General features: G+C 50.1%; 1 protein-coding gene across 1 annotated transcript in view; it reads right to left on the bottom strand.

The window, feature by feature from the left end:
- Window positions 1-26,461, bottom strand: part of LOC118235913 (rho GTPase-activating protein 26-like) — an 87,009-nt gene that overhangs the window by 10,730 nt on the left and 49,818 nt on the right. Inside the window, exons 10-20 of the mRNA XM_035433801.1 lie at window positions 25,800-25,894; window positions 24,113-24,191; window positions 23,138-23,174; window positions 22,192-22,257; window positions 21,656-21,730; window positions 18,100-18,184; window positions 17,574-17,632; window positions 13,107-13,212; window positions 9,844-10,003; window positions 7,607-7,733; window positions 6,949-7,114 (exon numbers count right to left, since the gene is read on the bottom strand). Of these exons, the coding sequence (XP_035289692.1) occupies window positions 6,949-7,114; window positions 7,607-7,733; window positions 9,844-10,003; window positions 13,107-13,212; window positions 17,574-17,632; window positions 18,100-18,184; window positions 21,656-21,730; window positions 22,192-22,257; window positions 23,138-23,174; window positions 24,113-24,191; window positions 25,800-25,894 (1,055 nt within the window). The remainder of the gene's footprint in view (window positions 1-6,948; window positions 7,115-7,606; window positions 7,734-9,843; window positions 10,004-13,106; window positions 13,213-17,573; window positions 17,633-18,099; window positions 18,185-21,655; window positions 21,731-22,191; window positions 22,258-23,137; window positions 23,175-24,112; window positions 24,192-25,799; window positions 25,895-26,461) is intronic.

Genomic DNA, 26,461 nt, shown 5'->3' with positions numbered 1-26,461 from the left:
CGAAATGAAAAAAATAAAAAATACTACACCAACTACTGTGAAAATGTAATGTACTGGATTTCCATGTGTCATATTAACGTGAGATTAACGCGAGAATTTACGGAAAATATGGAGGGCTGAGAATTTTTCCGACAGGTTTCTACGCAGAAACACTGGATGTGGACGTGTGGACGGCACTGTCTAGAAGGCGGGGAGGCAGGCAGGCAGGCAGGCCTTCTAGACAGTGCCGTCCACACATCCAGTGTTTGTGGATCGCATCAGTTTTTATTACTATTCACTTTAATTTATTGGGTCTTTAATTTGCTCCTACATTTATGCCCCCCCCCCCCCCCCCCCCCCCCCCCCGGCCCAATGAAACAATGCTCTCTTCTTTTGTAAATACTGGTTTTAAACACTGCGTGTGTTTCTAAAGCCTTTTACGAGTTTGCCGGAACGTTTACGCACTGATAAAACTCAGCGCGCTCCCTTGGGGCCGTAAACGCTGCCAGCGTTTGTGGATCTTTTCCCCCCGCGTTGCCGAAAGTTTCACGGGTTTGTGAATTCTGCCACGTCCCCCCAGTCCCTGGCGCGCTTCTTCTGGCTGTGTCGGGCGGGGGGGGGGGGGGGGAGTCACCCTCGTTGGGGATGGGAAAGGGGGGGGGGGGAGGGGGGGATTGGGTTCGGCCTTGTTTAATGTCCCGCTCATGCCCCCCCCCCCCACCTCATCCTTCACTGCTCGGGGGAAGGAGAGGCTATCGATCTTTGCATCGATCGGCCATGATTAAGCCGTGTGATTGAGTTGATGCTGATTTATCGGAAGACGACTGCCGGGTCTCTGAACCCAACCTCCCGGGACGAAGCCGGGTCCACAGCCCCTATATATACACATTAAGCTCTCATAATGCGGACGTGTTGTCCACTTGCTTCTTGTATTATTCTGTCGTAACTCACAATGTTTATTTGTAGCGTTTTAAGATTGTGTCTTCTAATTGTGTCTGAAAAAAGAGAGCTTAGTCTCAGTAGGACCTCCCTCCATAGATAAAGGTCGAATAAAGTTTAAAGGTAAAAAAAAAATTTTTTTTTTAAAAAGCGTATCAAAATCATCGGCTCTACAGGCCGACTGTATTGGACAAAGCAAAAAAAAAAAAAAAAAAAGGCCCTGGAAGATCAAAGCAATAGAGACTGCTGGTCTTGAGACTGTTGGGCAAGCTTCGACATGTTCAGGGAGCGATTAATCTCTCATGGCGGGGGGGGGAATAAAATATTTCTGTGACAGCCTTCCAAGATCATGCTTTAGGGCCCAGTCACCAGGGGCTTTTTTCTTTCTTTTTTTTTTTTCTTTTTTTTTGCAGGGGCATAATTCCGGGCGGATTTACAGTGCTCTTCCCAGTGAAGCAGACCGCGAGAAAGGGGAAAGACAGGCAGGAATGTGAGAGGAGAAGCCGTGAACCTTCCGGAGAGTTCCTCAGTACCTTTTATACCAGAGGACCTGGAACACCAGGCTAACATAAATTTTATACCAGAGGACCTGGAACACCAGGCTAACATAGCTTTTATACCACAGGACCTGGAACACCAGGCTAACATAGCTTTTATACCACAGTACCTGGAAAACCAGGCTAATGTACCTTTTATACCAGAGGACCTGGAAAACCAGGCTAACATAGCTTTTATACCACAGGACCTGGAACACCAGGCTAACGTAGCTTTTATACCACAGGACCTGGAACACCAGGCTAATGTACCTTTTATACCACAGGACCTGGAACACCAGGCTAATGTAGCTTTTATACCACAGGACCTGGAACACCAGCCTAACGTAGCTTTTATACCACAGGACCTGGAACACCAGGCTAACGTAGCTTTTATACCACAGGACCTGGAACACCAGGCTAACGTAGCTTTTATACCACAGGACCTGGAACACCAGGCTAACGTAGCTTTTATACCACAGGACCTGGAACACCAGGCTAATGTAGCTTTTATACCACAGGACCTGGAACACCAGGCTAATGTACCTTTTATACCACAGGACCTGGAACACCAGCCTAACGTAACTTTTATACCACAGGACCTGGAACACCAGGCTAACATAGCTTTTATTCCACAGGACCTGGGGATGTTGGGGATGGGAAGGGGGGGGGGGGGTTGGGTTCGGCCTTGTTTAATGTCCCGCTCATGTCTCCCCCCCCCTCATCCTTCACTGCTCGGGGGAAGGAGAGGCTATCGATCTTTGCATAGTAAAGGCTAATGTACCTTTTATACCAGAGGACCTGGAACACCAGGCTAACGCACATCCCTCCCTGAAGCTGTTTCCAACTGCTCTGCCTTTCACCTACAAAAGCTCACGCTAAAAAAATTAATTTAAATCTAAAATAAATAAATTAAAAAAATTAAGCAATGCCCACTGGATTGGTAATGAGTGAACTTTGCCTCCAACTGTGACTCACACACCAAGCAAATTTGTTATCCGAGAAACAAAATCTTTCGTACGACTGAAATAAACATTTGCATACTTGAAAATTCATAACCCCCCCCCCCCCCCACACACACACACACATACACACAAACACACACACACACAAAGACAGACACACACATTTTGAAGCATCTGTCTTTGCACCTAAGACTTACTGTCGACAAATGATAACTACAATTTCCTGCTTGGCATGAATTTAGCAGAAAGAGTCATGTTACATAATAAGGAAATAAAAAGGAATCGGACCTCAGGCAGGCAGTCTAGCAAATAACGAAGATTAATTTTGAAATAAGAATAACGTTTTTCTGGTATGATTAGAACTGACAATTTCTATTACTTCTGCTACAAAAAAAAATTCTGCAAGAGATTCTCAGCTGCTCGTCATCAGCATACATGCTGGTGTATAAATGAGGTCCTTTAGTGTAGAGATGGGATAAGAGCCAGACTTCAAAATGGGAGGAGCCAGCACATGCTGCTGCCACTCATCGACTTGGCACCGACCAATCAAAAGACGGTACTCGTTTTCAAAAACATGACAGTTGGCCCAAGCCAGACATGGAACGGCCACAAAAAAGCCTCGTGAAGGCACACTCCACGATCACTGTTATTGCCTTGCAGACAAATTGGACGGCATTCCCTCCATACACCCGTACACCACCGCCAAAGTCTGTCAGGAGTTTCATGTCCTGTTTTGTAAACGCGCTTTCTCTCCAAGATAAGCAAGAATGCTCAGCTCTGGCCGAAGGCAGACGGCTTACAGAGTGTGTGTGTTTACAGCAAGATAATTACGTGGCAGATTACATTTCCCCCTTGGAATGCCTGAAACAGACAACAAGCTAGCACTGGTCTGACAACGCACTCGCAGAAAAAGAAAAACACGGACGTTTAGCCAGGAGAGGGTTCAGAAAATGCAGTGGACTGTGTGACAGTCGGCTTGCTAGCGTGTTCAACCTAGTCTGTTTTGGCACAGATATTTCATACTGGAGGTGGCAATGCCCTGTGCTGACATTTTAATTCAACACTGCACATTCATTACAAACACCAGATATGTATTTTATGCACCAGATATGTATTTTATGTGGGGGTAGATGCACCAGATATGTATTTTACGTGGGGGTACCTACACCAGATACATATTTTACGTGTGGGGGGGGGAATTGTATCTTTTCAGTCTACCTCCCTCTCTCCCTCCCTCACTGTCGACATCTTGCTCGCTCTTTTCTTCCCCCATCACTCCCTCGCTCCCTCCCTCCCTCCCTGTAATCTCTCTCCTCCATTTGCTTCCCTTCCCCTCCTCGCAGAGAGGAATTAAGTGTGGCCGAAACGGCCCGCGAGCGACGGCTCAAAAATCCATTTGTACCCCGGCGTCTGGCGCCCAGCAGCAGAGCCCTAATGGACGAGCCGTGTGAGTGGTGCGCACGGGAACACGCGCCTGCCTCTCTCCCTCTCTCTCCCTCTCTCTCTCCCTCGCTCTCCTAACTTCTCCAGCACTCGCCCAGCAGCACATGAAAGGGATGAAAGTGCCTTCGGCCCGCTCTGGAAAAACCGCAGCAGACCGCACTGACGCTCAGAAACCCCCGTCTGATTCGGAAACCCTTTGAAGAGTAACGATTTTTTTTTTCCGGAATGTTTTTTCTTTCTTTTCTTTTTCTCAACATTCTAAATGAGTGTGTTCTAGAACCCCACCGGTCTCCAGCGGTGAGACTGTTACATCAGCATTAGAATGTTCAGCTGAGAACGTTCTAATCACATATATGTGACCTCACAATTTAGAGTGTTAAATAACCGTGCCTACATGCAGAGAATACTGAAGATACTCTCAATACTGCAATTACTGTAAGACAATAATGTGATGAACCTGTTTATATACGCCTACAGAAGAAGTGGGTCTCTACTACTCCTGTTTACATGCTAATAATGGTAAATGGTAAATGGACTGCATTTATATAGCGCTTTTATCCAAAGCGCTTTACAATTGATGCCTCTCATCCGCCAGAGCAGTTAGGAGTTAGGGGTTAGGTGTCTTGCTCAAGGACACTTCGACATGCCCAGGGCGGGGTTTGAACCGGCAACCCTCCGACTGCCAGACAATCGGTCTTACCTCCTGAGCTATGTCGCCCCATAATGGTGAGCAGAATAGGAGAACAGAGCTGAATGTCTGCAGGGGGTACTCGATACCTGCTATTTCTGGTAATATGGTACACACACTATATCGCCGTAAAGCATACATAACATTGCCATAAACAGGACATGGGACCTGTACTGAGAGGGAACCTTCCCTGATCTGAGATATGGCAGTATGGTGGTACTCACAGGGAGTTTGGGCTGGTCTGAGAGATGGCGGTACTCACAGGGAGTTTGGGCTGATCGGGGAGATGGCGGTACTCACAGGGAGTTTGGGCTGATCGGGGAGATGGCGGTACTCACAGGGAGTTTGGGCTGATGTGGGAGATGGCGGTACTCACAGGGAGTTTGGGCTGATGTGGGAGATGGCGGTACTCACAGGGAGTTTGGGCTGGTCTGAGAGATGGCGGTACTCACAGGGAGTTTGGGCTGATCGGGGAGATGGCGGTACTCACAGGGAGTTTAGGCTGATGTGGGAGATGGCGGTACTCACAGGGAGTTTGGGCTGATCAGGGAGATGGCGGATTTGGCGGTACTCACAGGGAGTTTGGGCTGGTCTGAGAGATGGCGGTACTCACAGGGAGTTTGGGCTGATCGGGGAGATGGCGGTACTCACAGGGAGTTTGGGCTGATCGGGGAGATGGCGGTACTCACAGGGAGTTTGGGCTGATCAGGGAGATGGCGGTACTCACAGGGAGTTTGGGCTGATGTGGGAGATGGCGGTACTCACAGGGAGTTTGGGCTGATCGGGGAGATGGCGGTACTCACAGGGAGTTTGGGCTGATCAGGGAGATGGCGGTACTCACAGGGAGTTTGGGCTGGTCTGTGAGATGGCGGTACTCACAGGGAGTTTGGGCTGATCGGGGAGATGGCGGTACTCACAGGGAGTTTGGGCTGATCGGGGAGATGGCGGTACTCACAGGGAGTTTGGGCTGGTCTGAGAGATGGCGGTACTCACAGGGAGTTTGGGCTGGTCTGAGAGATGGCGGTACTCACAGGGAGTTTGGGCTGATGTGGGAGATGGCGGTACTCACAGGGAGTTTAGGCTGATGTGGGAGATGGCGGTACTCACAGGGAGTTTGGGCTGATGTGGGAGATGGCGGTACTCACAGGGAGTTTGGGCTGATGGGGGAGATGGCGGTACTCACAGGGAGTTTGGGCTGATGTGGGAGATGGCGGTACTCACAGGGAGTTTGGGCTGATCGGGGAGATGGCGGTACATTACATTACATTACATTATAGGCATTTAGCTGACGCTCTTATCCAGAGCGACTTACAACAGTGTAACCAAACTCAGGATCAAGTCCACTTAAGTCCATTGAATAAAATGCAGATAAAAAGCCTTTACTATAGTAGCATACAGTAAGGAGAAACAAGATAGTCTGAACCAAAAAATTTTTTTTTTTTTTTTTTTGATAGTTATGGGAGAGGGTTTAGGGAAGAGGAGAGAGGTATACAGAGAAGAGGTGCGTCTTGAGTTTCCGTTTGAAGGTGCTCAGACACTCTGCTGTTCTGACCTCCACTGGAAGATCGTTCCACCATCGTGGGGCCAGAACTGCAAAGAGTCGAGACCTTGTTGCTGCTCGTGTAGGGGGAGGAATCAGCCGCCCTGTAGTAGCCGATCGGAGCGATCTGGCCGGCTTGTAGGGTCTGATCATCTTCTGCAGATAACCAGGAGCTGACCCCTTGACTGCTTGGAAAGCAAGCACCAGTGTCTTAAACCGGATGCGAGCTTGCACTGGTAGCCAGTGGAGGGAGATGAGGAGGGGAGTGACGTGGGAGTCACGAGGGAGGTTGTAAACCAGACGTGCTGCTGCATTCTGGATGAGCTGAAGGGGTCTGGTGGCTGATGCTGGGAGGCCAGCCAGGAGGGAGTTGCAGTAGTCCAGACGTGACAGTATCATGGCCTGGACCAGGAGCTGTGTGGAATAATTGGTGAGGAGTGGTCTTATTCTGCGGATATTGTACAGGATGAACCTGCACGACCGGGTGGTTGCCGCGATATTCTCAGAGAGTGCCAGCCTGTTGTCCAGCACAACTCCAAGATTTCGGGCACTCTGCGAAGGGTGTAGGGGAGTGACTCCTAAAGAAATGGGCAGATGAGAAGTGGGAGAGGTAAGAGAACTCACAGGGAGTTTGGGCTGATGTGGGAGATGGCGGTACTCACAGGGAGTTTGGGCTGATGGGGGAGATGGCGGTACTCACAGGGAGTTTGGGCTGATGTGGGAGATGGCGGTACTCACAGGGAGTTTGGGCTGATGGGGGAGATGGCGGTACTCACAGGGAGTTTGGGCTGATCGGGGAGATGGCGGTACTCACAGGGAGTTTGGGCTGATCAGGGAGATGGCGGATTTGGCGGTACTCACAGGGAGTTTGGCCGGGGCTGTTTCCCCACCGGGGCCCCGTCCAGGTCCGGCTCGCTGCCCGTCAGGCTGTTCTGGTGGGCCCGGCCCTGGGTGCTGTTGGAGTTGACTGAGCCGTGGGTGAGGACCGAGTCCACACTGGAGTTCAGAGCCAGGCTGCTCCGCTTCGCTGGAGAACCACGGACACAGAGGGGACAGCTCAATCAAAGAGGGCTCATTTTCTTATCCATTTTCTTTATTTAAACCTTTATTTATACTGGGCAGGGCGACTGACACACGCTCTCTTACAGCAACACCCTGCTTCACACTCACACAGATGCCCAATCAGGCAAACAAGGGACATTACATCGATACAGTAGAGATAAAGACAGTCAGACTATTATTTATTTTTTTATCCTACCCCAACCCCTCAGCACCAGTAGGAAACAGGGCTGGGAGGTGGACGGGACACTAGTCATGTGACTGGAGCCAGAAACGCTCCCTTCTTTTCCACAGCAAACCAAACGAGTCCCCGCAGGACCGTCACCTTGTCCCGTGAGCAGAGGCGGCAGGTGCTGACAGAAAGGCTTTCGGGAAGCAGCCTGAAACTGTGACAGGGCAGCGGTGACAAACAGGGGGGGTGAGGGGGGACGGTGGGGGGCGTGTCCAGGTGAGGCCTCACCTTTCTCAGCGGGCGGGGGCGTGTGGAAGAAGGTGAGGGGCCTCTCGCTGCAGGAGGGGGGCTTGGTCTCCGTGCTGCGTCTGCGGAGGGGGTGGTTCTGGGAGTTGGAGGGCGGGTCCTTGAAGATCTGGAGCGGGAGGAGGACAACGGGACAGCCGCCGGGTCAATTTCCCGCCCAGGTTTCAGAGACGCGGGCAAAAACCAACCAGCGGCCATCTTAAATCAGAGTCTCAGCGACTCCAGCCTTCCTGCAGGAACTCTCTACCATTCTCCATTTTATAAAAATTCGGACAGAATTCAGACACAACTCAGACAGCTCTGCTCGAAACCCTCCATGTGTTCCTCTCTACTGTAACTCGTACACACGCCCAGACTGCCGGCACGAGACCAGGGTTACAGTCACTGCATTCATCTGCCTGCTGGGGAACTGACTCCGCCCCTTCCCCCCACGATTGGTGGAGGGGGGTTAAGCCCCGCCCCCCTCCCGCGCTCTGACAACGGGCCAGGAACCCTTCAGGCGCCTTTCCCGGCCTGTCGGGGCGCGTGACTCAGCCAAAACACGGGGAGCAAGGTCCGGACCACTTCCCCCCCCCCCCCCAGACCACATCGTGGTTTTCCTGAGCTGCTGAGCTTGACATCCCCAAAAAAAAAAAAAAAAAAAAAAAAAAAAAAAAAAAAAGCGCTCTTCAATATACATAAACATACACGTGTATATAATTCTGCTTTTGAATCTTCTGTTCCGGCTGCAGTAGAGCGCAGATGAAATCAAAGCAGAACGCCTGTAATAGCGGCATGCCCCCCCCCCCCCCCACATCAGTCAGGGGGGTTTGTGTGTGATTGCGGGGGACACAAATTGTCGCTCGAATGTGGACGAGGGGGAAAAAAAAAAAACATTACTCAAAAAAAGAACGATTTAAAAGCGTCGCGAGGGGGGGGAAGATTGCGGACGCGCGAGCGGGAAAGCGTTTCATTACCGGCGGCCCGTCCGTTTCTGAGATTCGCCCAAACGCGGTCGGAACGTCGGCCGAGTCGCGGGACTAATCAGCAAATGGAAATAATGGCGTGCGGGATTTGTGCCGCCGGTTTCCGAGGTACGGAGATCTTCAGAGATAACGACTTTCAAAAAAAAAAAAACAATTTAACCGTTCGTAGTGCACTCGATTTAAATTAGAGCTGCCGTTATATTTGTACAACTCTAGAAGCCGAATTATAGCGTTGTGCGCTTACATGGAAAAAAGCTGAAGTACACTGAATGTACTATTCAATACGCTGAATGTACTGTTCAGTTTTAATACGGTCCTCATCTTAGTCTGTGAATTTAGCTCACTTAAAAAAAAAATATTATTTCAGTTCTAGTGTTTAGTTCCAATTTCCCCAGACAGTTTTTACGTAAAATGAACAAAAGTTTTCTAACACCTTCTGGTGTTCGACCTGCTTTTGGTAACTATATTTATTACTGCTATTCTTATAATATACAACTTACTTGTATCTATTTTTGCATATTATATTATCGTTTATCATTTTTTTATTCTTCTTTCTCATAACGTATTATGATGCCAGCTGACATGCATTCAAAATGCTGAAAATATCGCTGACCTTAAAACAAACACATAATTTGGCAACGTTCACCGTCCACATGGACATCCCACATTGAGTACTACTCGGGTATGGCAATAACGCGATGAAACAGTAAAAATGTTGATGTGGGGGAAAAAGATTTTATTTATTTATTTTATTTTTTGTCAAAAAGATCTGAGTTTGCTCAGGGACTCTAACACCATTGCTTCAGAGGATCCCAACCCTGTTCCTGGAGAGCTACCGTCCTGTAGGTTTTCACTCCAACCCTAAGGTGACACACCTGGTTCAGCTTATCAGCAGCATCTCTAGCTGTTGAATGAGGTGTAGCTTTGTCACGGTTGGAGAGAAACTGTACAGGCGGGTAGATCTCCAGGAACAGGGTTGGGCAGCCCTCCTCTAACTGTTGAATGAGAAGCACTTTCTTAGGGTTGGAGTGGAAACCTACAGGATGGTAGATCTCCAGGAACAGGGTTGGGCAGCCCTGCTCTAGCTGTCTAGCTGAATGAGGTGTGCTTTGTTAGGTTTGGAGTGAAAACCTTCAGGATGGTTGATCTCCAGGAACAGGGTTGGGCAGCCCTGCTCTAGCTGTTGAATGAGAAGCACTTTCTCAGGGTTGGAGTGAAACCCTACAACCGGGTCTGCCGGGCCCAGATCCTCACCCTCTCGTGGTTCTCGATCAGGATCTCGATGACGATGTTCTGGAACTTGATGTCCATGATGGCGGCCACCGTCTCCTCCTGCGACCGCAGCAGGGTGGGGCCGAAGACCACGCCCAGGTTGGCCACGGTCATCAGGTTCTGCTGGTGGTGGCTGGCCACGCTGTGGGGGGGTGGGGGGGGGGGGGGGGCGGTGGGGGGGGGGTTGGGTGGAGGGGGCGGGGGGGGGTAAGGCAGAGTCAGGTCAGAGATAAACCACGGCGGGTTGGCTGCGGTCATCAGGTTCTGCTGGTGGTGGGGGGGGGGGGGTGGGTGGCAGAGTGAGGTCAGAGATAAACCGCGGTGGGGGAGGAACACTGGAGCAGTGCGCCACAGCGATAAGGAACAAGCCGCTGCAGCGCGGAGCCCCCCCTCTCACCACCCCCCGCCACCGCCCCCCCCCCCACCACCACCACCCTCGCCCCACCCACAGCGCTCCCTCAGCCAGCGCCACATTAGTGCCAGACCGCCGAACACCGCAGGGCTGACCTTTCTCAGCTTTCTCTCCCGCTGAAAAGGGACGGAAAGCGCCGGACGGGAAAACAGAAGGAGCGCACCCCCCTCCCCTCCCCTCCCCCCCGTCAGGAACGGGAACCGGATCGGAGCGCGACCCGGGCTACAGGGAGAGCCGTTAGCGGCCGTTAGCCGTTAGCCTGCAGCCACTCCTGAAACCCGCCTCCGTCGCCGAGGTTTCCAGGTTTGATGGGAGGTTCGCACATTCCCCCCCCCGCCCCCCCCCCCCCCCCCCCCCGTGCACACGTGGGTTTCCCCTCTCCCACGGTCCAAAAACATGCAGCCAAAGGTCTACGGATGAAAAAGTGAACCTCCCCGGCTAACTGTGCCACCTCATTAATTAGCGTTGTCAGATAAACTATTCGCACACGGGCCGGATGCCAGTTTGGTGAGAAAATCAGCGCTGTGTGTGTGTGAGCTCGTCGACGTCCTCTTTCTTCTCCTCCTTTAGTCACAAGCGGTCTCTCTTTCTCTCTCTCTCTTTCTCTTTCTCTTTCTCACTCTCTCTCTCTCTTTCTGCCCAGAGTGACACTGCTGCTAATTCCACATCCTCTCTGCTGCTCTGACAGTTGGTTATGTGGGAGGCAGTTTCCAGCACTGGGAGGGAAAAAAGAAAAGGAGAAAAAAATCAGAGACTGGTTCTGCTGTCTGACTGCTCATCGCCGTGTGGACTATTGCATGTCCGGGGGGGGCGGCGGCGGCGGGGGGGGGGGGGCAGGTGGAAATGGGCCGCTCATTTAAAAAAAAAAAGAAAAAAAGAAAAACCTTGCGGATGCTGCGTTTCTCCCGCACGCTTCCCTTTCCTTTCCGGTGGTTTCCACGGCGTTGCCGTAAAAAGGGCGGGGCAACCCCAGACCCGCGCGCGCCAGCGATGCGTTCGGATTTACTGCTCCACATTCCACCCGGAGGATGCCAATCGTAACACGGCAGGCTCGTCGGCCAAAGAACGCGCCTGAGAGACAGAGGCCCATAAAACACATGCAGACCTGTCACACACACCCTAACCCTGTCACACACCCTACCGCACCACACATACGGTAAACCTCATCACAACATCAGCGTTCATATTCAGATCTCACTGCTCCACACCCTACCAACACCACACACAAACCTCATCACATCGTCCGCGTTCGTACACAGATCTCACTGCCCCACACCCTACCAACACCACACACAAACCTCATCACATCGTCCGCGTTCGTACACAGATCTCACTGCCCCACACCCTACCAACACCACACACAAACCCCATCACATCGTCCGCACTCGTACTCAGGTCGAACTCGATCACACGCCCTACGGCGGACGGACCGCCACGACGGAGAGACTGCGAAAGAGAACACAGGAAACCCGCCTCTTCTCTCGCTGCAGAAACGGACTTGTTGTGCGGCAATTATCGTAAGAGATCATGACACGTTCGCCGCAACACCATCACATAATTAGCCTGTGCCGTACTACGCGTTCTCATTAAGAGCACGAGAAAGGACTAATTAAGAGAAAAAGAGACACCCGTCACTAATAACACTACAAAACACAACGATGAAAACGGTGTTTTGAGGGAGGAACAGGAATTATATTTTCGAGGATGATTAAGAGTTCCATCAAGTTTAAAAAGGTGATGTCATTTTTTTTGCCACTGTTGCTGCTTGGGAAAATATCTAATTATTGTGTTTCTCATCCTGTTTAATAGACCATCTTATGAAATATTCCCATGCACTTGGTCTAGCGTAATCAGGCTACACTCATATTAATGACAGCAAGGCGCTAGCCATAAACGGATCTTCATCACACCAGAGCGCACGCTCGCACTGGATTAGATTAGGTTCTATTTCGCACTTTAATGCAAATCTGCCGATGATCTCATCCAGAACACAAAACAAACGGTTTCTTAGTAACGCACGATTACAACCCATAAAGCAAAAAAAAAACCACTCATACGTGCAATCAAAAAAAGGCGAATAAATAGCGGCGAATCGGGAGGCACGATCTATTAAAAAGTAAACTGTGCAGCGTTAATGCGCTGGGTACCCAGAGGATGCGCTGGACTCTGTAGATGCACTGCGTTAGGGACCGGAAGAAAGCCACTCAGACGGAGAGTTAAGGGACCCATGCGCACAGCAAGCTGCTTCATCCTCCCTTTAAACGGTTTACTTCAGTTCAGAGATCCATGCACACGGCAAGCTCCGTTTACCTCAGGACAGCGTAGACCCGCCCCTTGAAGACTCCCGTTACTTTGGGAGGGAAACTGACCGGTATTCTTCTCTGAAGAGTCGAAGACAGGCTAATTAACGGTCAACACTGACACACAGCACGCAAAATCCCTCGCCCCAATTAAGAGTAACGAGCAAAGCTCGAGAAAGCGACGCAAACAGGTGAGACTACTTAAGTGTTGCCGTCATCAGTGCTGTAGACGGTGTTCAGCTCAGTCTCTAGCATCGTATCGCTTCGCACTCAGTGAAGGATTTTTAATGGAGTAAAGAGTGAGCGAAGTGCGAGTAAAGCTTAAGTTTAAGTGGGAGTAAAGTGTGAGTAAAGTGGGTGTAAAGCTGGAGTAAAGTGGGAGTGTAAAGTGGGAGTACAGTGTGAGTAAAGTGGGTGTAAAGCTGGAGTAAAGTGGGAGTGTAAAGTGGGAGTAAAGTGTGAGTAAAGTGGGTGTAAATCTGGAGTAAAGTGGGTGTAAAGCTGGAGTAAAGTGGGTGTAAAGTCCGACCTACTTTGCCAGGTGTTTCATGAGTAAATCCAGCATCTGCCTGTTCTTCTCGGGCAGCCGGTGGACGATGTTGTGGACCTCCGCGATTCGGGCCTCCGGATTGTCCAGTTCTGAGCGGAAGCAGTGGAGAGAAAAAAAAATTTAAAAACAAGGTGGCGAATTGCTCCGTCATTTTCTCAGTAACAAGTGCTCAGTGACAAGCGCTAATTCTTAGGATCGCACAATAGCTGTTGACGCCTCATAATGACGCTCCTGTATGAACTGAGATGTGGGTGACAGGGCCACTTTTGGGGCATCTGGCCCGTCCTGCTAAAACACGGCGTTTCGGTGTGAGTGACGCACCCCCACGCTCGGGGTAACGCATCGCCATGACGCACCCACCGCACAGCTCAGCTGGAGTTCCCGCAAGGTGAAAAACTGTTAGTGACAGAAGTTTTCAGACCCAAATACAAGAACTCTGCCTTAAAGGGACAGACGCACTAATAATATAGACTATTCCAAATTTAAAAATCAAGGGTTTAAAATTTTTTTTTTAAAAATTGAAATGTAAACAAACAAAAAAAATAAGATATCAATGACATAGAAATAAAAGAAACCTCTCCTATTGTAGGTTCATAATTTTATTTTTAGTTGACTAAAAGCTATATTCAAGTCATTAAAAAAAAAAAATCTATTAAAAACTAAAAACACCATACTAAAGAACAACATCCCTTATTAGCTCCCATGAATACCACTTGGTCGCAACTCCTGTTCTAGAGTGCAGCAGCTGCATCAGGTCCAGCGTTAGAACCTATGACCCCCTGGCGTATGGCCGCCCACTCCCCAGAACTTCACCCGCTCTCTGCCACAGCTGGGACCTCGCCCCGTACGGCAGTGAGTTTCGCTTTCAGCGCGACGCAAACGGTAAAGCAGGGGTGCGCAACAAGAGGCCGATCCGTTTCGGGATTTTGTGCCAACTTCTCCCCTTAATTACTTAATTAGCTCGATCCTATCTTGATCTGTATAAGCACCTTTGTATGAGCGCCAGCTACAGCCGCGGACTGCTAGCGTACCCTAAACAGTTTACTGAGCTCGAGGGAACCAGCGTAGTTTTATAGGGCTGTCAGAACGCTAAAGCTGGGGTAACTGGTTGGAACAAAAACCAGCACGCAGACCAGGCCTCTCCGGGACCTGCAGTTGTGCCCCCCCCACCCCCCGCTTTAAAAGAGTCTCTGAGCTTCCAGCCGAAAGATTAAATTCGGAGCCACTGTTCCCATTAAACCAGGCAGCCGAAGGACTGAACAGGAGGGATGTGTTCCATCAAAGCCCACCGCGCTCCGATGTTTAATTCACATCCCACGGCCAGCCCACGAATCACAGGAGCTCAATCTGTGCTCGGTGGCAAACGGCACCCCCCCCTTCCCCCAAACGAGTAACATCACACGCTGTCAAAATCCCAGCCTTAGGGGAAGTAGTTTCATAAAAATAAAAAAAAACAATAAAGTTTTTTATTGAATTCAAATTTTCCCTGTAATCTCAGCAAGCACAGGGTTACAGTGGTGCGCTCGTCACTTTTTCACGGTTCATTAGCGAGCGCGATTGCTCACCGTCCCGCCCACAGCACAAGCACAGCACCACCTAGTGGCCAGGCTGTATTCTGAGGAGAGATAAATAAATAAAAAAGGAGAGAAAAGCCTGTTGAGCTTCCTGCAGTAAACAGCCTTAAATGGCTCTCTCCACAGCAGCTGACCGGAATGAGCAGAACGCTCGGTGCGATTTCGTTATTAATCCAGCCCTCCAGGGAACAGCTTTACCACCCTGAGCAGGCTACCGAAGGGGGGGGGGGGGGCGCACTGCGATGAACGCTTACTTTCAACGCAAGAGAGTCCGACGAGATGGAGAAACGCAGATGGTGGAGAGGGGGAGTGAGCGAAAGAGAGAGACAGAGCAGGGAGAGATAGAGCAGAGAGACACAGACAGAGAGAGAGAGAGAGACAGAGAGAGAGAGAGAGAGAGAGAGAGAGAGCAGGGAAAGACAGAGCAGAGAGACACAGATGAAGAGACAGAGAGAGACTGAGAGAGAGAGAGCAGGGAAAGACAGAGAAAGAGAGACAGAGTGGCAGTAACAGAAAAAAGGAGAGGGGGAGAGGGAGAGAGACAGAGATAGAGCAGAGACAGATACAGAGGGAGAGAGAAAGGGAGAGGGAAAGCGAGGGGAAAGTAAGACAGAGAAAGAGGGAGAAAGACAGTAAATGGGAAAGGAGGAGAGAGAGTGAGAGAGTGAGAGTGAGACAGAGAGAGGGGGAGAGAGAGAGAGGAGTGGAAAGAGGGAGAACTGGGGCTGTGGGGAATTTAAATTCACTTCACTTTTAAAACATGGCCGCCAATCACAAGACTGATCAATTCAGACTAAAAGCACTCTCCTCTTTCTCCTCTCAGCCCTGACGAGCATGCGACAGTTATGCTATGACAACACGAATGATTCTCAGCAAACAGGACAGAAGTGAAGTTTCAACAACAAGAGGAAAATGTAAATCATGACCTATGAGCTGTAGATTTGGCTCGACCAGTTTCGCACGCAGCCGAACACGCAGCCGTCAGAAACTCACTGCTGATGCAAAACGGTTGTTGTGAAAGTGCAGCCGAAGCAAGCAGCAGCAGCCACACGTGCGTCCGTGGCAACCCACTGTCTGGAGCGCGGTGGACTGAACGAGGTGTCCACGGACCGATAGGGGCAGCTGTTCCCTTACCGATTCCAGATTTCAGGGGAAATAAATATTTAAAATATTTTTTACCCTGTATTTTGTGATTCTGTAATGTTTTATTTTATTGTAAATTGTTATATGTTGTTATGTCTGTTAATCGTGCTGCTGCCTGTCTTGGCCAGGACGCTCTTGTAAAAGAGATTTTTTATCTCAATGAGAACTTTTCCTGGTTAAACAAAGGTTAAAAAATAAATAAATAAATAGTTTTAACAGAGAACAGGAGGGTAAGGAGGAGGCTTTCTGGCAAAACTCTCGGCCGGGAGCTGTCCGTCCATCGAGCGATCGGACAGTCCGCGCGACGACTGCACTTCCTGTCCAGCCGACGGGCGCAGATCTACGGCACGCCCCCTCCCGCAGGACACACGGCGGCCTCGCGCAGGAGCGGAGCGCGTCGTCGTTTCCGGGGTCTGACTCAGACGCCGGGCCGCGGGTAAACCGTTCGGGAGCCGCGAGAGGCGGCGGCGGCGGCGGCGCGCTGCGCGAACACGATCGCCCCACGCTCGGGAAACACCAATCGGATCCGACAGGAACCAATCGGATTGGGCCCGGGGTCCGTTTTCGGCGGGACGTGGTGCTGTGAGAGCCCGGGGGATTCGGCCAGTCCCGTTTGCGCGGGAGAAAGAACTCCTACGCACACAAAACTGCACGGCAACGACGCAGCGCTGCGCTGGAGCAATGCGAAGGCGGCCGCAGGCTGTCCTGACCACCTGACCGGGCCTTCACTCCACAGCACAGGAAGCAGACGTTCCGGACTGCGTGTTCTCTTATTTTAACCGTCCGCATGGGGATGCGATCCAAGGTTTATCGCGCGCTTTCCCATGCTACCGATTCAAGGAGTTTTCAGGTCCTTTTAAAGATCCCATCCCACAGAATTAATGGCCCTTTGAAACTCACACAGTAGGCTCCATTAAGAGTACTGCAGACTATTAACATAGCAATGTAAAAGTGGCCTCGATATTCCAGAAAATTAGTGCTGTTCTCAGATCAGCTCTTTAAAGCCCAATCCTTTTGAGAGAAATGTGGAATTCTGACCCAGGATCAGTTCCTAAGGGCCTGACTTAAATGAAATGCTGTCATGAAGAATTTAGAGGAGAGGCTGGAATGTCTCAACATAAACCGTCAACTTCGAGAACGGTGTCGTTTTCCCAAGAATCTTCATGTCTTTAATGTTACGTTTCCACTTTTGAGGACTTGCAAAGAGAGACTTTCAGAGAGCAAGTGAACCTTGACTACACGAGAATCCTTCCGGAGAAAGTGGTCTTCATTGGCTTTGCTTCCTGAAAGTGTGCCTGAATGCAGATGTACAATTAACTCAGACAGACATAGAAGTCAAATGAGGATGTGGGAATTATAAATCGGGTTGGCATGACCCCGCACAGCAGGGGTGCCCAGCCCTGTTCCGTGAAATGAACTCTATTTTGGCACACGGAATACTACCAGTTATCAGTTCGATGAGATCTCTGGCTGTAAAATGAGGTGTGCCTCATTGTTAGGGCTGGCGTGAAAACCTGCAGGACGGCAAATCTCCAGGAACGGGGTTTGGCAGCCCTGCTGTGCAAAAATGGGACAGCTTATCAACCTCACATGTTTATAAAAGCACCCGGATAAATCCCCAGAACCCTGACCTCCCCCTCAGGATCTGTACTGCCTGTACGTTCAGGACTGCGTGAGACTTTGTGTCGGTGAAACGCTGGTGGGGGGGGGGGGGGGGGGGGGGGGACACTTACTGGCAGCTTTGATGAAGCTCCGCTGGAACTGGTAGGTCATGAGGGGTGCGGGCAGCATCCTGAAAAGACACAAGGGGGCGGGGCGGTCAGAGAAGGGGGCGGGAGAGACTCCTTGTCTGGGACGTTTTCCAGCCAGTCCTGGTACTGCCCTAACCCAAGCAGGGTAAGAGGAGGTTCTTCAAGCAAAACCCTATAACCTTTTGAGGAAGAGGTTTTTTTTTCTTCTCTAAATTCTACGCCAGTGTTCTAGAACTCCACTGCATTCAGTTACCAGCAGTGATTGTGACATCAGCATTAGAATGTTCAGCTAAGACCTTAAAGGGTTAACGCAGTCCTCTACAAACTGGCAAAGTGGGCTTTAATCAGCACATCGAATCGGGGATTTATGAATTCAGGCGGTTGGTTAGTCAGGCCGGGGCTCCGGGTAAGCAAGACTATCCCGGGTGGTTTTGTCCGTACGGACAGACAGAAGAACAGACATTCTCAGCAGCGGTAAGCCATCAGGGCGAAGCGGTGCGTTTCCCACCTGAGATAGTATTTGAGCGCACTGGTGATGGTCTTTATCTCCCACTCAGAGCCGTCCAGCTCCACGTCCGCGCAGGTTTTGGGGTCTGTGTGACGGAGGAGAGGATTATGAGTAAGCTGACCTTTGACCCGAGCCGAGCTGAGAAGGAGGGGTGGGGGGGGGGGGGGTGGAGAGGGGGGAAGGCTCGACAGACAGATGGGGGGATAAAGCAAAGCAGGCTGGCTCAGGCGGATTAGAATCCATCACGCTCAGACTCCAGAGGAGAACGGTCGGATTAGGATCCATCACGCTCAGACTCCAGAGGAGAACGGGCGGATCAGAATCCATCACGCTCACACTCCAGAGGAGAACGGTCGGATTAGGATCCATCACGCTCACACTCCAGAGGAGAACGGTGGATTAGGATCCATCACGCTCACACTCCAGAGGAGAACGGGCGGATTAGGATCCATCACGCTCACACTCCAGAGGAGAACGGTGGATTAGGATCCATCACGCTCAGACTCCAGAGGAGAGCGGTCGGATTAGGATCCATCACGCTCAGACTCCAGAGGAGAGCGGTCGGATTAGGATCCATCACGCTCAGACTCCAGAGGAGAGCGGTCGGATTAGGATCCATCACGCTCAGACTCCAGAGGAGAACGGCCGACAGCTTCGGGCGGGACCTCTACGGGACGCGGGGGGCCAATCCGCTTTCAGCCCCCGCCGTGACATCGTGAGGTAAACGCGTTGTGGCGCACATCCCCTGGTTTCCCCCCCCCCCCCGGTGTCCTCTGACAGACCCGGGCATGATCGGAATGACGGACGGGAATTCCGGTGGTGGGGAAGGGGGGGGGGGGGGGGGGGTGGTTCGTCTGGGCGCCGCAGGGGTGGGGGGGTATTGAAGATGGCGGGGGGCCGAGTTCACGGTCAAGGCGAGTCGCCATGAGAGCGAGTGGGCGATGGGGCGACAGGGACGAACGCCGTGCGGTTCTATCACCGGGGGGGGGGATGATCCTGCCGTGGGGGGGGCGTGGCCTGTCCCTCACACGGGGGAATCCACTGCTGCCCGCTCCATCTGTCAGGGGACGAAGTTGGCGGTTCTGGCGGCGTTTCTGTCTGGTGCTCTCCGCGGGGATGCGAGCGGGGGGCGGGGGTTAATGGCAAAACAGAACAGCCCTCTGGGCCTTGTAGTGTCTCATGAGTCCAACTGGCCAAGAAACGGGCAGGAACCCGCCCCCCCACCCCTACCCCCACTCCCCCCGCAACTGCACATCTCCCACTTCTGAAGATCAAACAGATATCATGGAAAAAAATATGGCGGTAAGCTCCACCCCACATTTTATAAAGACCAAAGACATTACAGTTAACTCCACCCCCTCATGAATATTAATATCCATTACGCATGATCGCATTGGTCCACTAGCAGGAGTTTCACAAAGCAGTGAATTAGCTAAATTACAGCACCGAGTAAAACCCAGAAACCTCCCAAACCTGGAACATGCACTGAACTAAAAAAAAATATTACAACAATAATTATTTTAAAAAGAGCTGTCCCGGGTTTTAATCAGTGCAGTTATCCAGCTGACTCAGTAATCCTGCTTTGTGAAACAGCCCTCAGTTCTCAGTGTCTAAAGGTTTGGAAATGCCTACCGCACACAGTGCCACTGGTGAGAGGTTCCTGAGGTTACGTCAGGCCCCCCTGTGTGAAGCTGGCGCGTGTGTACCTGTGACCGGGTCCGACTGACCGGGTTCCCGTCGCAAGTGAGTAACGCACAAAACCGCGACCGCCCTCTCGCTCGTTCGTCTACCTCCCACAGCCGAGATCAAAGCTGACGGGAGCGCGAGGTGTTGTCATGGGAACGGAGTGATTGACCACGGACCGCGGGGGACAGTGGAAAGAACAGCACTTTCATGGGTACACCATTTTGAAACAATTTTTTTTTTTTTTTTTTAAATATGGAAAATGCATAATGATCTTAATGGCCACCAAAAATGTGTACATGTGGACAGTGTTCTACATCTATTACATTTACTGTTTTCAAGGATTAAAAAAAAATGTTAGGGCTAAATATATCATTAAATGCATTTCCATTTTTGCCAGTTTTCCAATGCAGGTATGCTGTGATTTTTTTTTTTGGTTTTTACTCCCCGTGTGACGCATTTTCTGATCATCTGATTGGTGGGAACGCCGAATGCTCTTTTGCAGCATATACCCGGCACTGAAAGTAAAGTCTAGAAGGGCTGGCTGCACGGCTTTGCATTCCTCTCCGGAATTTGACACGTCTTTTTTAGAGCAGTGGAATATTCCAGGCAGTCTGGTGGGGGCTGGGACAGGGGTGAGTATGAACAGGAATGTGTGTAATGTCCAATGGGGTCAGGGGTGTGTGTACTGTCCAATGGGGACAGGAATTGTGTTTAAGTGTCCAATGGGGACAGGGGTGTGTGTAATGTACTATGGGGACAGGGGTGACTGAAGTGTCTTATGGGGACAGTAATGTATGTAGTGCCCTATTTGGGACAGGGGTGTGTGTCATGTACTCTGGCAGGGGCCATTCTTGGGGTGCCGCTGTGCCTGCTGCTTTTTTTGGGGTCTTTTCAGCACCAGTGAGTGATTGACGGATCGCAGAACTCACACACCGCGTTCGTAGGGCCATAACCAGCCGCAGAATGGAAAACGCGAAACCCTGCAGAGGTCGCGGCCCCCCAGGACTGGAGTCTGACACCCCGACCCCCCAGGACTGGAGTCTGACACCCCGACCCCCCTAGGACTGGAGCCTGACACCCAGACCCCCCAGGACTGGCGTTTGACACCCTGGCTCCGGGGTATTTATAGGTCTCAGGGTGGGGCATCTGACAGGGGCTGCAGAAAGAGCACTAGAGCTGCCCCCCCCACCCCTCCTGCTGTGGGACAGGGCTTACCCCAAATACTGCCACACGGTCAAGCCCCCATCTCACCCCAACGATCATCTCCTCCTCACTAATACAACCACTAATATAAATGCTAACACACCCACACTCTCATACATATTACCATCCACACCTGCACATGTGTATATTTAAATACCCATAAACAATAAAGGACCCCATGTTTAATTGTGCCTGAGACCAGGGGTGTCCAATCTTATCCGAAAAGGGCCAGTGGTTTTTGTTTTAGCACTAAGCACTAAGACGCCTGATCCCACTTTTCAAGGTTAGCTGAATAAGGTGTTGGCAGTGCTGGGCTAAAACAAAAACACACTCCAAAGAAAACATATCATCAGACCACATACAGTCTTACACAAATGCACATAAGAGAGCTGAATCACACCTGCCCCACACACAGGTCATTAAAACCTCCATCAGACCAGGGATAAAGCCACTCCTTTTATATATTTATTGACTACATGTCCTTCGAATGGAACAAAAAAAATGTATTATTGGCCCCATACCCAATAGAAGGGTACTTTGTTACTTAGCAACTAAAGAGGCCCGATTGGTCTTCCTGTCTCTGCCTAATTGTGACTCCGCCCCCATAAAATCATGGCCCCGCCCCCTGCCCGATCATAGCTCCGCCCCCCCCGGGCAGCACTCTTACCCATCGCCAGGCCGAGGAGCTTCTGAACTCTGGAGTTCACGCCCACGATCCGGTAGAGACCCTGCTCGTCGATACCTGCGAGGAGGAACGCAAGACACCCGCTTACGACCGCGAAAACGCGCCGTCGCTATCGCTAACGCGGGGAAAAGGGGGACATGGAGGAGTTTACCGCCTTTACAGTATTCATCTGTTTAAAAAAAACAAAAAATGTAAAAAAAAACACAGACCATCTTCACAACAAAAACATGTTTTATTGGCTGATGGTCTTATCCAGGTCACTGAATGCCTACTTTAAAAACAATAAAAAAATAAAAATTTCTCTATCTCGTATAAGGCCATCATGTTCCCTATCCCATATAGACCATCAGGTTCCCTATCGCATACAGGCCATCATGTTCCCTGTCCCGTACAGTCCATCATTTTCTCTATCCCGTATAAGGCCATCATGTTCCCTGTCCCCATATAGACCATCAGGTTCCCTATCGCATACAGGCCATCATGTTCCCTGTCCCCATATCGGCCAGCCCCCCCTGTACCTCTGGTCTCCACGGCATGGATGAACTTCTTGATGACGTTGAAGCCGAGGACGTCCAGCTGAGCCACTGAAACATAGCCAGGGCACTGGTGAATATGTGTGGGAAACGGCTATCTGCACACTGTGCCTCAAGAAAGAACCACAAGAGTCAGAGTGAATTTTGAAAATTTCCTCCTCAATAAAAAAAAACAACACACACACATATATATATATACTGTATATCACAGGAGTCACAGCATGTAAAGAAAAGGTATGAGCCTTTCTTAATGCACAATGCGTGGATAGCCTTTTCCAACAACTATTCACGTTGGCCTCAGACACCTGTGGTGGCCCAAAGTTAGATATTGCCTACTTAAACACAAAACAATTACCACTCTACCAACTATCAATGGGAACGAGTATATTTAAACTTAGGAACATCAAAATAACTTGTTCTCAGTTCTCAATTGCGAAAATAACCCGGTCTTCACAAGTGCAAAAATAAATCAACACTCACACACATGAAAATAGCTGCTGCAAAAAATTAATTTCGGCACAAAAACAAAAAAAAAAGGCGTTGCTGTCCAACGTGCAGAAGGACCTGCATTCGCCAAGATGAAAATAACGCGTGAAAAAAAATTAGAAAACAGAAACGTGATCGAAACCACACGGCGTTTTTGCTGTCGCTTCTCGGGGTTCGCAGCGTACAGTAAGGCGCGAGCCCGAAGAAGCCACAGCGAGACTCATCCGTCACTTCCACTCGGCTCACTAAAAACCAAGTCAAAGCGAAACCCGACTCCTTTATTCTCAACGTGTTCCGCAAAAAAAAAGCTGGCTCTTATCATTTCTGATGCACTCCACACAACGGAACAGGGTCATTTCCCTTTTCACACATTCGAATTGTACTTTTCCACCAGATTGAACGATGAAAGCAGAAAAATCTCTTTTTCTGAAGAACGGGTACTCACTTCCTTCACTTTGGCTGTCTCGGTTTGAGTTATAGACCTGGAAAACGCAAGGAACATAAATTCATGAAGACTTCTCCTGACCAGCCACCAATCACAGCATTTATATATATATATTGTATAGACCGCGGAAAACTAACATCTGTACATCAGAAAACTAACATCTGTACCTCAGTAGAGGAAGGGCCTTTTGAATTAGGCTCGTAGACTTGGTGAACTCGCTCCCAGTTTGAATGACACAAGAAAACAGTCGCTCAGCAACATTATATGTACTTACCCTGAGTATTTTTCCAAGAAATAAAAATCGCACGTATGTTTAATCTCATTTAAAACACTAAAATATTAACATACTGTCTTGATAAATGCATAACCTCGAGAAATAAACCGACACCTGTTATTACAACAACTTGAACAAGAGATTAAATGTTATGTCCGTTTCGGGCTTGGATCAAATAGTTACATTTAAATCTCAGCCCAGTACCAGTAAAATAGTCTAATACTTTCCTGAAAGGAGTTTTTGGAAATCAGGTCATCAAACACTGTGATTATAAAACAGCAAAAGAAGCATTCATACAGTACTTCATAAAAACGTGTGCAAAATACATCAAAAACAATACATTTACGTGCATAATTATTTAGGCCAAGATCCAGATTCAGTCACATGGAAGATTGATCTTAACTGCGAGGAATTCATTAAGCATTCATTTTCCTTTCTTTGCCATGTTTTGTTTTTCTTACGAAATTGTTTTGATCTTAACTCTTGCCTAGTTCCTCGCTTACAGATAAGGAAAAAGAGCATTATGGCATAATTCTTCCAAAAACAGACAACCGTGTTTGTGGAACAACGGGGAAATAAACAGAAACAAACATCCGGAACATTCTGGAATGATGTTCAGGAATAGGGAGTCACTGAAGTGGCTGCATTTAAATGGGGGGGGGGGGGGGCATGGGACCCAGGGAATCTCCATGGAAACGTACCGGCTCTCTCCCATCCATGGCCTCCATCCACAGCCTGCGGTCCTCTTCAGAGAGAGCCTGCATGGTGATCACGCCCGCCCTGCACACACACACACACACACAGCGTCAGACACACACACACAGCGTCAGACACACACACACACACACACACACACACACACACACACAGTGTCAGACACACACACACACACAGCGTCAGACACACACACACAGTGTAAGACACACACACACACACACACACACACACACACGACACACACACACACACACACAGCGTCAGACACACACACACAGTGTAAGACACACACACACACACACACACAGTGCAAGACACACACACACAGTGTAAGACACACACACACACATACACACACACACACAGTGTCAGACACACACACACACACACAGCGTCAGACACACACACACACAGTGTAAGATACAGACACACACACACAGACACACACAGTGTCAGACACACACACACACACACACACAGTGTCAGACACACACACACAAACACACAGTGTAAGACACGTACGAGCACACACACACACACACACAGCGTCAGACACACACACACACACAGTGTCAGACACATACACACAAACATACAGTGTAAGACACGTACGAGCACACACACACACACACACACACACACACACACACACTCACACTCACACTCACACAGTTCCCGCCTTTCTCATTGGCGAACCAAAGTCAGCAAACGCAAACACAAAAAATAATCACAGGGTTGAGTGATTGTGTGGGGGATGCAGTGGACCAAACACACGGAGCAGCCCAACACCGGCGCACAGAGACCTCGCGCACACTCAAAGCCTTCTGGGATATCACAGCGTATTCTTCCTTCCTGCATTCGACTTCTACTTACCGCAATTAACCAGGGCCCGCCCTGACCCAGAGGGGTTGGGTCTCGCTGGGCCAAGTAAATACATACCAGGAAGTTCTGTGGGCTTTGAACGCAGAAGTTTCCACATGTCCAATTTGCATAAAAATGCATTAGCGTGTTTACCCTAACAGCTCCCCCCTATTTAAATTTACATAAAATGTAATTTAGGCTACACCGCATGCCATTGCTCACGACGCTTGCTTTAAATTTGGTAAAAGATGAAAGAAAAAGCCTGTCCGAATCTGCGTGATAAAACGGTCTGCAGACGTTTAACAGGACGCGTGTGTGGCCGCTTGCGTGAAAGGCGAAAACAAAACAAAAAAAAAACATTTTTTACAGAACGCGGTGTTTTGCCGTTTTTATTCATGGCTTTTGAAAGCAGTTACATAAAATAAAAGTGGACTCTACCCTCTGGCCAGTGTTTTTTTTTTGCATTCTTTTTTGTATTTGAAATATTTACTAAATTTTCCACTTGCCTATTGATCTGGCTTACTTAAAGGTGGTTGGTAGTGTTATGCCTGATGATCCATAGCGAGGTTATGGCAGTTGGGTCAGGCTTTAAAATGTCTGCACTGTGTGTGTGTGTGTTTGGGTTGGGTACAGACTAAGACCTTGGGTTTGGGTTGAGCTTATTAGACTTATACTGCAGGACCCAATAAAAACGCTTCCTAATGTGCATAAATGCCAGGACCCTCTACTCAGGCCAACGAGCCAGGCCTCCAGGCAGCCACGAGAGCGCCACCTGGTGGCCGCATCGCGGAACTTCCTCTCACTGCTCACCGGTCCACGGCTTCCACGTCGAAGCAGAACCTCTTCTCGATGGAGTCCGTCTTCCTCCGTGTGCAGGATTTGAGTGTGAAGGAGTCTTCGTCACCCTTAAAAAACAGGAAACATCGAACCGTTCAGGGAAAATTTATAAAGCGACTTCGGGGAAAAAAAAAAAACTCATTCTAAAAGGAGCAGGAAGTAAGCGGACGCCGGCGAGCAGGGGGACTGTGGGAAAGCGATGCGTCGGTTGAACATCGTGTGTGACGCAGGTGAGGTGCGCGCGTGCCCAATCCGGAGGCGGGCCGGTTGGTTCTGAGGGGTGTAAGCGCGTGCTCCGCGGTGCAGCCGCTCTCCGCTCCACTTACTTAGCGGTAAAACGGTGCGGTCCAGGGACACGGGGGGGGGATAAGGGGGCGGTGGCCATCAGCGCAGCTCTTATCCCACGCCTCCCGCCACACGCCCCACCAGGTTTATCCGCTAACAGAGCACTCCTGGGCATTAGAAGGACCCCCCCCCTCCCACCCCCCCGAGGCGGAGGGCAGTGGAGCAGAGACACCGGCACTTTACACTGGGGGGGAAGATGGAGCCGCTTCGCTCTGAAGGGGCTGTGGCACAGTCTGCTGCCTGTGTTCTGTGCTAATTTGAGTACAATATGGTGCCTGTGTCAGGTGCAG

Source organism: Anguilla anguilla, chromosome 9, assembly GCF_013347855.1.
Source record: "Anguilla anguilla isolate fAngAng1 chromosome 9, fAngAng1.pri, whole genome shotgun sequence".
Taxonomy (NCBI): domain Eukaryota; kingdom Metazoa; phylum Chordata; class Actinopteri; order Anguilliformes; family Anguillidae; genus Anguilla; species Anguilla anguilla.
The sequence above is the reverse complement of the archived record's forward strand: the minus strand, read 5'-3'. Positions and strand labels throughout refer to the sequence as shown.